The sequence below is a fragment of the Perkinsus marinus genome (assembly GCF_000006405.1).
Source record: "Perkinsus marinus ATCC 50983 genomic scaffold scf_1104296944684, whole genome shotgun sequence".
NCBI classification, from domain to species: Eukaryota; Perkinsozoa; order Perkinsida; family Perkinsidae; genus Perkinsus; species Perkinsus marinus.
In genome coordinates this window covers 2,459-17,152 of record NW_003211319.1, presented here as the reverse complement: position 1 = coordinate 17,152, position 14,694 = coordinate 2,459, and the positions used below count along the sequence as shown (strand labels likewise).

The window sequence follows — 14,694 nt, the reverse complement described above, 5'->3', positions numbered from 1 at the left end:
GAAACTAAATTATACACGTTTGACATGGCAGACTGTACGAACCATAGGTGAAAAGTTTACCAACTCTATCCAGTCAACAGAAAAAGGGAGGGAGAGCGCCAGTGTGGAGGTACTGCCGTAGACTGTTGCCGTCTAGAGAGGTTTATTGAACATTTTTTAAAAGTGGAAACAGAATTACACACGTTTGACATGGTAGATTATACGAGTCACAAGATGAAACGTTGACCATCAACCTTAACCAGTCAAAAAAATTTGATGGTTTATTAAACATGAGGATTGCTCGATAAAAGTACACGTTCATTGGCGTGAAGTTCACGCCGTGAACTCAATAAAAAACTGCTCGAAAAACTTGAAGATCTTGTAGTTTCTCAAAAGTAAAATTTATGTTAGTTACGACGGTCCTTCGCTTCTTCCACTATATATGAGCACTCATGGACCACAGCACATTTAAAACCACGTATTGCATACCACCCTTTCATCATCTTCTCAAAAGAACAACGTTTAGGAACTTTCGACGTCAGCAATCAACATGAAACCGTCTGTGGAGGCCCGGGAGTTTCTCCCATGTCAATCACTGGGACTTGGTAACAATCGGAAAACTCATACCGTTACTTGTCAAATCAGCTGTGAACCAGGCAGATCGGGTTCGCACGTGGAGTGCTATATGAACGAGAACCCCGTGAAGGTGTTCCAAGGCCCGCGACATACCGTAAATATCACTAATATATCAGTAACCGTTTCGAATATGACCGCTTCGACTCAACATGTGATGTGTCATGATAATAACTGTATACTGTTGAAGTTTCAGCTCTAAAACCTCCTTAGTTGACGGGAAACGAAAAATTTAGGAATTTGCCTAAGAAAAATGCACCCTCCTTATAAGTCTTGCATGCGCAGTAAACTGCCGTTGTAAAAGAGTCGTGCACCTTAGTTGTTTTGCTTTACTCGTGTGGCCACATAACATGTCCACATCGCCCTTCGTTACTGGTGTTGTAACACGAGTAAAGAATGCACTCACTGAAGATCAAGAACGTGCTTTACGGGATGAGCTTGCCAGGGTTGAATCAGCCAACCTAGATGGCAAATTCACCGAGTCGTTGAATGACTTGTAAGCCTAAGGGTAGAAAGAGTATAGGAAAATATGCACATGGTGAACTACATGTGTTATGAAAATTCTTAGGAAATTTCGGAAATTTCTCATTGGTTTCTGTACACTTTTACTCGAAGTCGTATATAAACTCCTATAACTAGTGAGGGAACTCCTCAACTCAGCTGAGGAAAACTAACATATATTTTTCCAATACTGTTTTCTAATTTCACGCCAACTGAAACCATGTATGAATTTCCAGTATGAACTGCCTAGTTCCGCGCAGGAGCATATCCATTGGCATTAGTTTTCAACTATAGTTTACTTTCATTCTTTACATCAGAGTCGAGAAACGGCTGATGCAGATGGTGAGTGACAGAAGGGCTGCTGGGGGACCGCAAGGAGGATGCGATGACGACATTGACACTTTGGCTTCCAACAGCGACTTCGTGCTACCTTTCCTTAAGCAACTACTCAATGAGTATCAAAGAGGCAACTGGCCTAAAAAAGCTACCGCCCTGACTGTGAACATGGGTACGGTTGGATGCAGTATGCATCGTCGGGGCCACCTCCGTGATAGGCACGATCGTTTCTGGTATCACCGGTGCGCAGAGGGCCGAAAAGGAAGCTGAGCTACTGGCTGGAATGAAAGGTGTAGCGTCCGTCACAACCGATTCCGACCAAGCGCCGATACGTGGGAGATTCTGGAAATGCCCGAATTGTGGTATTCGCAATTCTGGTACTGCTGTGTTATGTGCTAGTTGTGGGAAAGAACAAGTTACGGTTGAGTGTAACACTGGTGGGTGAAGTCTATAGTAGTATGTAAACCATCGGTCACCTGGTAGGTTCTGAGAACATTGAGACTTTGATTCACTCAAGACCAACAGGGATGGACACCACTGAAGTCGGACGTAGGTTTATTTTTCGGTTCATGCTGGAAAACGTCTTTCAGGCGGGAACCTCACCGTAGCGGAGAGTCCCGACAAAGGGTGGTTCTGTGAGAGTTGCAATAGAGCTGTTTATGAATTTGCATGCAAGTCGTGTGGCTCTACTATTAATAACAGAATTAGGAATGGACGGCGACCGAGGTAAGGACTTGGATTAGGGTTGGGGTTTGTGAGTGATGATTACGATGCCGAGGAAATTTTCCCTCTATCCTATTCGCATCTGCTGAACTTTTATGTCTAATTACTTGTATCACCGGAAAATCGAATTGTACCTGAATTGGTGGCGTTAACATGCCCGAAGCGATATACGTATATTCTGTGAGTAACATGGCCTTGGCAATCGCGAGTACATATCTCTCGGATGCTCATGATCGCTATGAACTATATGCAAACTACATACTCTTTTCCAATCTGTGACAGAACTGTGGGATAGCACGTGTTTCAGGCTGAAACCAGGACAGTGGGAATGTTGGGGAGCAGATTGTAATTATCTCAACTACAAGCAGCACAGTATTTGCCGGAAGTGCGGTAGGGATAAAAATGTGGAAGAGGATGACACGTGGCCTGACAAGAGACAAGTAAGAGAAAAGTTATTGTTTTTTTCAGTACTTTTGCTAATCCTCGAGTGAATCAGTAGAAGCGATTTGATTCTAGCTAGGCCTCGACGGCTTACCTCTTTTTGCTGCGATGGCTTGCTCTCATAGGGCGACAGCTGTATTGCTATTCAAAACTTTCTAGTAGGTTCCTGACCCTGCTCATCGACTACAACTGAGAACTTTTGTTTACACAAAGTTAGTTGAAGTAATTGATCGCATAAGTAGATTCAATCGACATATCTGTGTAGGTGTTCGAGCCTCTCGACCCACTACTGGACGCCCCACAGAAGGAATTCGACTTCGCCGCGGAGAGGTTGAAGACGGAGGCGTTAAAGGTAATCGTCTATAATGAGTACTAGGTCTTTGGGAAATAGTGACCGACATCTGAACAACATGCTCAAAATTGATTTTCGAACACACTCGTATGGTCCCCAAACTGCCAACGTTGTAAGGGTTTAGGGCGTGCGCTTTCTCTAGTAGTACGCAACCACATAGCGGGACTTAGAGCATGATTACTTCGAGGTAGCTATAGTTTATTTGTCACTAACTGTAGCCATCTTGGCTCAAGTTCCCCTTCTTCTCCTCTGCCTCGCGTTAGCCAATGCCGGCGCCATCATCCTCATCGCAACCCACAACGTCTTGTGTATCTCGGAATAGGTTGGCGGTTCGAACCTCGGGTTGGACATTTTTCCCCTCAGAAACGGTTTTCGCGTATATCCTTGTGTCAGGCTTTCATGAAGAGAGGGACCAAAGGCCTGCAGGAATGCGATCCACTATGTGGTTATCGCTATACAGATGAAACCGACGACAGCGAGACCGGCTCGGACACTCCGGAGCGGCAGTAAGTGCAGTTACTGTTCGGATATTACTTCATCTCGTCCAACAGAGATGCATCCCAGCAAGAGGGACGAGACAGGCAGATGCAGGATGTGGTAAACCAGCTGAAGACTATTGGAGTCTCTCAACATGATATTGATAGGGTGAGATGGTTAGACACTCCGTGGCACTAAAGAACAGATCGTTGATACAACGTACGATTCCAAATGAGTACTATTGGTAGTAGTCATCGTAGGATGTTCATAATCGCTACGGGTGTGGAATCATACAATCTCAATGAGATCATCTCATTCGGTCATCATATCAACTGCAATTGATAGTACCAATGCCTGACCATATTCCACACTGACATAGCATTCGAGTAGGGATGATGTTACTACTATCAGGTCGTTGCTGCGAAGGACTTGAATATATCTACTGTGGAAGATGCGATTGATTTTATTTTCAGTTGAACTCCTCCCTTGTTGTGTTGTGAATACTTTCTCTGTGAGTTTAAGAACGTTGCATTGCGCTTGTCCGTTTTCTCTTCTGCATACCTTATGCATACCACTTTCAAGAAGCGGTGAACTAAGAGGTGAATCGAAAATTACCATCTTCATGCAACGAGGATACCATACCATTTTCACTCATACCATAGAGTAACACCGTCTATAAAGAATAGCGCAAAAATGTCACTGCCCACGAACGAACCGGATTCTCTCACCATCCAAAACATGGCATGGCTACTGCTGAATTAATGAACTCAAAATACATGAAGTACTATGGCGGGTCCAGAAGCAAACAGATCGACAACGATCCTATAGCGACATTCACATCCTAGTATAAGCCCCTGTGAACACCATCATCAGTAACCAGCTCTTGTCGGAATCTACTTCTCGGCGTTGGCCTTGTCCTCAGCAGCCTTGGCACGCTTGGGAGCCATCTTCTTGGTGATACGAGACTGACGGAGAGTAGTGTAGGCGGAGGTCTCACGCTCGGCCTTGGTGATGGCACGGGCATGCTCCACAACACGAGCAGTGGGGACAGGGATGATAGTCTGAAAAAGGGCAAGTCCAATACATGTACGACTACAGGCTGATTGATTACCTTGCAAGTGTTCTGAGTAGCGTTGGCGAGCTCAGCACGGGCAGTGTCACCCTTCTTGGCCTTCGAACCTCTGGGGAAGACAGCGAGCTTGGCCTTGTACTGGTTCAAGCGATCGACATTGAGGGCGAGAGACTCCTCGGACTTGTTGTGACGACGCTTGTCGACCTAAGAGGAGAGGATGTAATACACCAATGCCTTGCAGGGGTGGTGATTACCTTGATGCCGATAGTGGGGGCAAGCTTGACGGAGATACCAGCAGCGGCGAGCTCCTCGACGGTGAAGCCACGACCGAGACGAAGCTTGTAGTTGTACCTCTGGGTAGGAGGACGAACCACGGGCCTCAAGAGACCAGCAGAAGGCCTGGGGTAAGCGGCGGCGGCCTTGGACTGACGAGTGAGACGACGACGGTGCTTTCGGGCGGGCTGGTCGAACCAGGTCTTGATGTGCTTCTGCCAGTACTTGCGGAAGTGGATGTTAGGGATAACGTTGTTGTGCTTGACCGCCATGGTTGATTACTGAAAAAACCACACCCAATGTATCGAGGCACTCCAGAGATGAGGACGTGGGAAGCGTACGACTTCAGTCTAATACGACTTCATACATAATACGAGGCACTCGAGTATCCTTGCCCTTATTACCTGTCGTCTGGACTTGCTGACAAAGTTTGAGTACGCTACGTGGCAAATCGATTAGGTGGGCGAGCGAGATTTTCACGGCTGATCTGTCGCATGTGTGGAAGTGGTACAAAGTTGGCACCTATACTTAGCCGCAGCTGGGACTGCCGACATATGACAATCACATGAGAGAGTGTTTCGACAAAACGGCTCTGTCTATGCGACGAGCCGTCCTTGTGACGCCGTTCAAGTAGAACATCCTCCCTCACCTATCCTCATCATCATCAGAGGGAATCAATCCTTGTTGACTGTGATTGTCGAGAAAAGTGTATCAAGAGCTCAACAGGGTGAGATGGATGCCCAGTGCATGGTTGAATACCTCACAGTGTTGTAAGGCCCTGTTCTAGGTAGTGATCTCTCCTGAACTGAGGAGATTACATCTAGTTGAGCTAGGTATGATCACATGCCTTCCGGTAGCTAGGTATAGCTGCTAGGGCTTGAGCATGATCTCTTCAAATGAGGTCGACCCGCTGCCAGGAAAAGAGGAGCGAAAACTGTCTATGGTAGCCTCGAATCGTCTTGAAGGCGAAAATTTTCCTAAAGTGATTTATTATTTGCCGAATACCGTTACACGCTGTACTCCTGTTAGTCCATAGTAGCACAGGTCCATGAATACGACTTCCTACCTCCGCGTAATGCTGGTGGAAATTCCCTCATTGTGGAGCTAGCTACTTTTCCGAGTAGCCCTGGAAGGTTCTCCAGCAGAACTGAATCGTCTCTCTGAAAACATGTGTATCGGACTTAGCTTGGAATCACCAAGTCCTGAGGGTTGAATCTCAGCCATCTAGCGATTACCCTTAGTGACATATAAACTCCGTAGTAAGTCCACGCTTCCGACGATTTACTACTCTCTAGGGTATTCTTGCTAGCGATCTTGAATCTAGCCAGGAACCGTAGTGATTTTTTCAAAGGCGACTGACGGTATCGTTTCCTCTGATGGAAATCTATTAATATAAAAGTGTTCAGTCCATGAAAGTCTGTAAACGTTTGAATAGTTTAACAGTGGTAGTGTAGTGTGGGGTTTGCTACCATCAGAAGATCCTGGTGGTAATTTACCATTTTCTGGACCCGTTTGCAACTGGAGGAGCTCCTGGGTGGTTCGCGATGTAGTAAAATCAGTGCTGAAAAAATGTTCGCCTTCCTCAGCTGACCTCACTTATCGTAGGAGTTTATATAGAAATTGGGAGAACATACGAGAAATGTACAGAAACTATTGAGAATTTTCCAAAATTTTCTCAGAATTTTCATATTGTTACCAACACATGTGGTTGCATATTCTACCATGCGTAGTAGAATTGAACTAATTCCATGGGAAATCACCCTTCTGGACGAACGCAAGGCCACACCGCACGGGCGACTAGACCAAGGAGTGACGAAACGATGATGCAACACAGCAGAGCTCAGCGGCAGCATACTCCTCCTCAGCATCAGAGGCCGAGGTGGGTCGTTTCCGCGCACTAGGACGTAATCTGAGGCCCTCTTCCAGGCCTGGTACTCCTTCGGTGCCACGTCCTAGTGGTGACCTTGCCCAGCCTCCCACTAACCATGGGGGGGAAAATGTCCCTGCAGCTCCTGCACAGGTTCCCTCACCGAGTGGTGCTCCGGTGGGAGGGCCTAAGGTACCAGTAATGTTCCGATGGAATGGTGATGGTCATCGCGTGTCGTTGGTGGGCACATTCAATAATTGGAAAACTCACTTGCCGATGGTCAGGAGCGGGCAGGAGTTTTATCAGGTGAGGAAAGGTCTCTCATCCACTGCCGAGTGATTCGGTGTTGTTAGATAGTAGAGGTCCCTCGAGGCTTCCACCAGTATGCATTTGATGTAGACGGCGAGATGAAGTATGCGTCGGAACAACCAGTAACACACGAGGACGATGGTACGATGCTCAACTACATCGACCTGACTAACTATCGCCCGTATGTTCCGCAGCCTTTGGGGGTGAGTACAGTATGGCAGGTTTGTGAGTGAATGATTTTGTTCCAGAGTGCTCCTCATGTGAAATTAACACCTGAGGAAGATGCAGAATTCGGCACTAAGGAGGTATTGCCGCCGGAGCCTTCAGTAGCATTCGGCCCGGGGTCACATATGGGGCCCTCGAGCAGCACTAACAGTCAGGGTAATGCGGAGGAATCAGGCAGTTTCAACTCAAACACTGGGTGTCTCTTCTTCATATACCTTTTGCATGTTAATACCATAATCAGCTGAACTAGTATTAGATCATTGTATGGTGTACTGAACCGACAGGTCGGGAATAATGATTCTATGTGTTAGAGCCACCGATAGCCCCCTCATTACTGTTAAAATCTTCGTTACTCGCAGCGCCACCGGACACGGCATCTAAAACAGCCTCTGTAGTGCTTATGCACAAGCGTGGACAGGTGAGGGGGGGGGGACGGCCTATGATGGTGATGATTGGTGTCACCACGTAGATCCAACAGCCTGTGGCCGCTGGAGCTTCAGCTTCTGATGCGTTTCTGGCGGCAACTCGAAACCCCGATGGGATGGTATCACCAGCACTGCCTAGTATAGCGATGCACGCTGTAGGATGGGAAATTGGTGACAGCTCTGGTTCAGCCCCTAGGCCCTTTAGGTTTGTACACACGTCTTCCACGATGCCTCGCGGTCCTTCCAGTCCCCTTTGGCCGAGGTGACGGCCGAGAGCCTTACTTTAGCGACAGTTACCTCTCGGTGAGTGTTCGCCCCCTAAGGGGGTCTGGACAGATTACCGAGATTTTTGTGGTCTCTACTTGTCAGCCTTGTCTACTGTGTTGCAGGTACGACCAGAAGTTTTCCACATGTATAATGTTACAGTCAGCAGCTCCGTCGAACGTCGACCCCCACAGCTCTGATTACCGATATCATTATCAGCATCATAGACCTGAGGACGATAAAGAGGCTGAGAAACTAGCGGGGCTCTCGAGGCGGTACCCAGCACAGATCCTACCAGAAGCGCACCAGCATCCCCCGCGAGTGGTTCGGGATCCTATTCTTGATGTGGTGACGACTCCTCCAATGGTTAATAAGGCGGAGCGAAGCCCGCAGGTCGCAAAAGCTGTGTGAATTTTCTTGGTCATGAACTGTAGCCGACGGTTGTTATAGCGGCGAAAGTATTGCTAGACTTGTTGGTGGACTAAGTTGGTGAGGATGCCCTTTGAAGTTTTTTAGTCGTGTAGTATTACGCTCGAGACTGAATCGACTTGTGTTGGGCTATGGAGGAGCTCGGGAAAAAGAGGATGTTGCGCAGTTTTCCATCAGCGTTGGAGGGAGATGTGTTCGCCTTCCTCAGCAGAACTCGGGGATATCTAAAGCTAATCATAGAGGTTCACGTACGAGTTCGGTGAAAGTTTTAAGAAAAGGCTAAGAATTTCCCGAAATTTTTCCAGAATTTTCATACTGTCGCCAACACATGTAGTTGTTGACCATGTGCATATCTTCCTACTTCTAATGAATGCCTTCTAACACACTCGCTTGTGCAGTAGCTCTCCGTCAGTTGGTCTTCTCGCTATGTGCGTACATGATACTCCTCTGGGAGGGTCCGAAGATCGAGTCACATGCACTTGAGTGTGGCGGGAAAACATGCACATGGCTAACTACATTCGTTGGTGACAGAATGAAAATTCTGAGGAAATTTTGCGAGATTCCCGTAAATTTTTATATGCAGTATAACTGGTGACGAAAGCAAACGTATATTCCAACACTGCTGCAGTTAGTTTTCACGGATTCTTTTTTGACCTATGAAAAGCGACTCTCAAGTAGCAAGCCTCGAGCTAAGGTTAATCGAGCACCTTTGGGGTTGCAATTCTAAGACTAGTGGACCCATCGCCGAACTGGAGGCTTGCATTCGAGACTATATACCTCCCGGTGGGTACTCTTTGGACTGCCCGAGAGAACGTGTCACACTCACGAAACAGCCTGAATTCTTGCTGTCTAGAAAAGGCGCTCTACTGGGAGTGCATGCTACTTGGGACGACATCATCTTATGGCCTGTCGATCATCAGGGTGAGGTTATTGTCCTTGAGCCCGGCTGTGACGCTCGAGGGAGTCTTTATGTTTACGACTCTGATGGTGACAGACTGTTGGTTTTATATGATAACAATACGAGATTGATGATGCACTATGTTGGCGAGAAAAGTAGAGCGCCTAGTGTTGTTGCTGTGAAGGGCATCCCTTCAACTGTTTCTAATGGGAGTATAGCATTCGGTGATGGTTGTTTGTACTGTACATTCACACAGAGGAACGTTCTAGAAGTGTACTGTGTGCGAGTCGAAGGAAGCGGTGGTTCAGCTGTTGCTCGCATGGTCTGGTCACATACCGTTGCGGCTAATACGTCGTGCCCACCTAATGTTAAATGCCGAGCTACTGAACCAGGAGTGATCGATGTAGTGTTCAGAGCTAGAGTTGATGGTTTCCGCCTGGCCAAGCTCCACTTTAGCACTGAGGATGATTCGCCGATGCTTCTTAGATCGATTACCTCGACTCTACCAGAACTCGATGGACGACTTCAGAATCTCGATCCCCAGTATGTTGGTCTCATCGGTGACAACTGGATCGGAGCTCTGGGTGAACGCCTTTCCACTAGTCCCAACTCTGCCGGAGGGAAATCTCATTGGTTTATGGTTGTCGGCAAGAATGGTCATTTCGTGGGATGTGCTATGAAGGGCGCCGGCTCTATCGATATTAAACAGATTGTTACCGGTGTTAACGACACTGTGTTCATCTCGGTCGAGACTAAACCCACGAGTTTGAGTGCATGGAAATCAGACTGGACCCCTAGCGGCTCGGCTGGTGCAGTAAGCTGCGACTTGCACGCTCTTCGTGTTTACCGACGAGACGTTGAACGATGAAATGATGGTTACTTTTGAAGAGTTTTGTCTATAGAAATCTCGGGCAGTATTTTACACTTATAACGTAAGCCCCGCTGTAGATGAAGCGCCCCTGCTTGTTGTAGCAGGCTAACTGAAAATCTCACTTTGAAGTGTCGTTGTAGTGTAGAGTGGATTCAATTCATAACGTCCTCCCCCTTCCTGCACTATGCACAACATCTTCGTTCGGTTTGCTCAACTAGTTGAGCTTCCTTCAACCCTACACTCGTGTTGCCATCTTCCTAGGAGAGAGGGACAGGGAGACCTCTGGCGCCCCATGTCAAAGGTCTCCCTCATAACGTGGAGGCTTGTGAATACGACTTGTCCTGGCTGATTACCTTTGCATCATTGTTTGAGATGGAACATAGGGAATACCATCCGATTGATAAAACTGTCCAGGACTGATCTGAATTATTCGAAGTGCGAATATCTGTGCGAGACCATACTTGGTAGATCATAAATTAGTAGGGCTTCCGAATGACATGAGGGTCGTTGGACAGTTGTCACTTTTCATAGACAAAACATGGTTCAAGAAACTACCCGTTAGCTCGTGTAGCTTTTTCGCATGAACTTATCACCAGCCCGGACGGTTATGTGGTTTCTAAGATCACCAACGCATACAGAATGATATCGGCTATAAGCGGATTCTATCGATGTGACATCCTGTTGGCTTTTCAGGTGGAGTCAGCGATTGAGGACGACTTGTCGAGGCCTACGGCGAATGAGTATAATTATTGCGCGTCAACAACCTGCCGACTTGGCGCTACTTCGCATGGATTTATCATCAATCCTTACCGATCCGTCTTGTATGAATTTCAGCTGCCCATGTTGGGATTGCATTTCGTTGTCTCAGCTGGTGCCGGTGAGACCATTGTGGAGGAGGACAGGAATCGACTTTGACTGCTCTCTCTAGCGTTAAGCCGTCGAAGGTCTGCTTGTGAGTATCCGTCCTCTCGAAAGTGGACGATTTGAAGACACAATACCTGTGAACGAGATTTAATACTCATTCGTCAGGCACGCTGCGCGCTGTGATATACTGTGGTACCTAACATGAAAAATTCTATCTATATGGATCTAGTTTTGAGTCACCATCACTGAGTTCTCTATGTCGTATGTGTTACTCACTGCGTTTATAGTTGACAGCTTAGTAAGATTGTTCATTCTGTTCATTCTCCCCGATGTGGGCGTATGACTTCTGCCATGGGGACCGCCCTGAATCGAGAAGACTAGTATCACATTTGTGGGCCAATAACGTCGTTCTAACATGCTGGCAAAATGACGCAGAGTAAGACACATGTGTGTCGAAGAGATTCGCGTGTTGTGACCACAACACCCTGGCAGAGCTATGTGAAAGCTCAGATCTTGATTGCTATCGTCTCGCTTTTAGTCCCTGAGCTTATCGCCGGGAAAATGTAATTGGAAAAGTCTTGATTTTTTCCCCAATATTATGAATGCATCGGCGATATGAATATCACATTAGCATTTGTCATAATCAATACTCTTTTCGCTCCTCAGCTTACCATCGCAATTCCGCTCACCAGGCTTGACCCGACTATCACGACTGCTACTATACTTCTTGATGTGAGCACCCTTTATGTGAATGCGCTGGTTAATGTGGTGTATGGAATCAGCTATGGTGTGGTATCGGGTTTTCTGATATCCTCGAAAAGTCGTGGGTATGCCATAGAGTGTCAAGAGAGGACTGCTTGCAAGACAGCTTGTGCTATGGACTCCTTCCCAGTATCGTCCTGCGAGACTGATGACGACATGGTACGCAGTATTTGTTCATCGAAGTTGGTCAAAACGACGCCACAGTGTGGAGAAATATGCACATGGTCAACCACGTATGTTGGAGAATTCTGGGGAAATTCTTATGTACATTTTCATACGGATCCGCATGTAAACTTCTATAGTGAGTGAGGGAACTCCCAAGCTCAGCTGAGGAAAGCGGACATATATATGTTTCTATAACCACCATAACAAAGGTGGTTTTATGTGTTATTACTCCAACATTGCGATGCGCTCAGGTCATCACATTTGGTGGCAACCAATACTCAGCATTGTATTTGTATAAGAAACCTCTAAGTGCGATCACAGCAGCCCCCGGTATCTTTGATCATCTGTGCGCTGCCAGCGCACCGGCTTTTGACACACTATCTGATATCAAGTCCGCTCAACTGTGGGATGGACGCTTGCCTAGGTGAGAGCTAATGCGTTGAAGTCGGCTTGGCTCTACTTGTGATTTATTCAGGACTGCGATATGTTTTCCTGTATGTAAGGGGGAGGGGTATGACTCGGCTCAGGTTAGCGAACTAGAAGCTGGAGAAACCACTAAGGTGTTCGAAAGAAAACTCCTCCTCACCGACATATACTTTATTTGAAGTTGAAATTTTCAACATCCACTGAGTAGGAGTATACATCAAATTCATATAGCTAGGTTAAAATTCTAACTGTGATGCTCTTATTGCTGCTGCATGGCAGATTACCATGGCGTTGTATACGGCCAGTGGTGACACTAGGCCCTACTGCTCTGATCTCGACACAGGCATCGATCAACTCGATTTGCTATGTGTTGATCCTCGCGAAGAATGTGAGATAGAATCCTATCTTGATGAAGTGAGGAGTTTAACTCTCATCGCTGTAAAGCTACTTGGACGACAGATATGCTACGTCGGCAACCATTTCGAGGCGAGCGCTATTTGCATATCGTGGGTGCTAGTATTACTAGCTACTCTGTATAGTGCATTACTTCATTTTGCACTTGATATTCTGCTCATGTAATACTGCCTGCTGGGGCGTGTCAAGATTGATGCTCTTTAGACTGATCGCCTTGACCAGTAACGGTTCCGAATCGATACTGTCAGAGTATGACCGAGTTGATGCTGCAGTGATCGCGAACTCTCGTAAATGTGTCCTACAGTGGATTCTCTTAAGCGTGGTGATAGCTGTGGTCCTAGCAGTGTCTAGGGCTATATTTAATACGATCGAGTAATAGTTACACCAACACTGAGGAGTTTCACCCGTTTAACGTGAAGTGGCGTAATACTCCATGTAGATTTAACCTGTGTATGTTTTCGTCATCCATAACACAATTGTTTTCGCGAAGTGAATTATGGAATGTTTTTCATATCACGGGTGGAATTCCAATGCACATGACTCTGTCACTATTTTCAGGTACGGGCGCCCTTTGTCGTTTCTGGTTTTTTGGCTCGTGGTTTTCCTCTTCGATCAGCTTCGCAATTTTGCCCTCCAAGCCCTACTATGGTGTGTGAGAATATCATCGTTGGAGTTAGGCTCGTTGCAGGTTCTTCATACGGAAGCTCAACGACATGCGAGGCAGACCTGCTAGCTCTTCGGGCAGTACTCATGATGATAGTGAACAAAAAGCGGTCCATGAACCTAGTGATTCCCTCTTACTGAAGTTTACTCTTTGAATAGCGGGGTTCAGGTCCATGGCAACTCCTCCGTGGAATTGCCATACGAGTTGTGGATTCCAAGGGCTTCGAGTTCTTTGTATACGGCCTGGTTGGAATCTATGCTTTTTTTATTCTCACAGCCTTAGGTGAAGAGAAAACTTTTTTTTCTAATCTGGCGCATCATGGTTGCTAGGCATCGAAGAGTACGTCAGTGAGAGTGTGAGCGATGTGATGGAGACAGTGGACACAATTTTCCTCGCCTTCTTTGTGGTGGAAATAATATTTCGACTGATGTAGAGCCTAGTCTCAGAGTATGGTGGGAGCAAACGGCTTGTTGTCTTAGGGCGGAAGGATTGGGGTATTTAAATGATCGCTGGAATCTGTTCGATTTCATCATTGTGGCGGGCTCATGCGTTGCCAAGGTGAGCAACGCTTTAGAATTGTCAACCTCTGCAGCGCAAAAACGCGTGCATATTTCAGTGCCATTTTCAGCGCAATATAAAACATTTTCAAAATATGCACATGTGTTGGTAAGAAAAATCAAAAATTTCGGGGAATTTTTTAGGGGATTTCTTGTTGGTCTCTGTACACCGGTACCCAGATTCGTATGTAAAATAGTATCATTACAGCACAGCTGAGGCAAGCGAACCTATATTCCAGGTCGCAGTTCCAGGCAATGCCAAGTCGTTCACTATTCTGCGACTATTCCGTCTACTCCGGCTAGTATTAGCCTTGCGTAAAGCAGGGAGGAGCAGGAAAAAACGTAAAGGCCAGAATGGTAGGGCTTCGGTCAACTACATGTGTTGATGATAATATGAAAATTCTGCGAAACTGGTGTTAGTTTCTGTACATTTCTAGTCGAATTTGTATGTAAACTTCTATAATTAGTGGGGAAAATCACTGAGCTCAGCCGAGGAAAGCGAACATATATTCCTCTAACAGCGGCCTTCGGCGTGGCTCTATCTCTGATGTTTTCGTAGGTGCTGATACTGCCCTACAGTTCAGTTCTAGGGTGGACAAAGTCGTGGACATCCTTCGTGACGTGCATGAGGTCAAGGGTCTGTCGGGGCCTATGCGAGAGAGGCTCAATTGGGCCACTGAGATCATTCAAACCAACAATCTGTACACCATATCAGTCAGCGCAGGGAAGGGCGGATCGTCAGCAGACGAGGATGAGGAGGATGAGCT

General features: G+C 46.7%; 5 protein-coding genes across 5 annotated transcripts; 4 read left to right on the top strand and 1 right to left on the bottom strand.

Moving 5' to 3' along the window:
* Window positions 1–962: 962 nt before the first annotated feature.
* On the top strand, window positions 963–2,989 carry Pmar_PMAR015551 (hypothetical protein; the record flags this gene model as incomplete). The annotated part of the gene is made up of 7 exons (XM_002780003.1): window positions 963–1,108; window positions 1,431–1,621; window positions 1,668–1,781; window positions 1,933–1,998; window positions 2,040–2,175; window positions 2,480–2,612; window positions 2,879–2,989. The coding sequence occupies 7 exons, from the start codon at window positions 963–965 to the stop codon at window positions 2,987–2,989; spliced, it is 897 nt and encodes a 298-aa protein (XP_002780049.1).
* A 1,235-nt stretch (window positions 2,990–4,224) lies between these two features.
* On the bottom strand, window positions 4,225–5,066 carry Pmar_PMAR015550 (60S ribosomal protein L13, putative). The gene is made up of 3 exons (XM_002780002.1): window positions 4,769–5,066; window positions 4,554–4,718; window positions 4,225–4,503 (listed from the first exon to the last, which is right to left on the bottom strand). Exons 1-3 carry the CDS (start codon window positions 5,057–5,059, stop codon window positions 4,336–4,338), a joined length of 624 nt encoding a protein of 207 aa, XP_002780048.1. The 5' UTR covers window positions 5,060–5,066; the 3' UTR covers window positions 4,225–4,335.
* Window positions 5,067–6,652: 1,586 nt separating this feature from the next.
* Window positions 6,653–6,846, top strand: Pmar_PMAR015549 (hypothetical protein; the record flags this gene model as incomplete). Its single annotated transcript, XM_002780001.1, has 1 exon — window positions 6,653–6,846. A coding segment is annotated over one exon (194 nt), but the record flags the coding sequence as incomplete, so codon positions are not given.
* A 9-nt stretch (window positions 6,847–6,855) lies between these two features.
* Pmar_PMAR015548 (5'-AMP-activated protein kinase subunit beta-2, putative) lies at window positions 6,856–7,920 on the top strand (the record flags this gene model as incomplete). Its single annotated transcript, XM_002780000.1, has 6 exons — window positions 6,856–6,960; window positions 7,008–7,166; window positions 7,212–7,344; window positions 7,500–7,606; window positions 7,658–7,768; window positions 7,819–7,920. 6 exons carry the CDS (start codon window positions 6,856–6,858, stop codon window positions 7,918–7,920), a joined length of 717 nt encoding a protein of 238 aa, XP_002780046.1.
* A 1,042-nt stretch (window positions 7,921–8,962) lies between these two features.
* On the top strand, window positions 8,963–10,201 carry Pmar_PMAR015547 (hypothetical protein; the record flags this gene model as incomplete). The annotated part of the gene is made up of 1 exon (XM_002779999.1): window positions 8,963–10,201. One exon carries the CDS (start codon window positions 8,963–8,965, stop codon window positions 10,070–10,072), a length of 1,110 nt encoding a protein of 369 aa, XP_002780045.1. The 3' UTR covers window positions 10,073–10,201.
* Window positions 10,202–14,694: the final 4,493 nt, after the last annotated feature.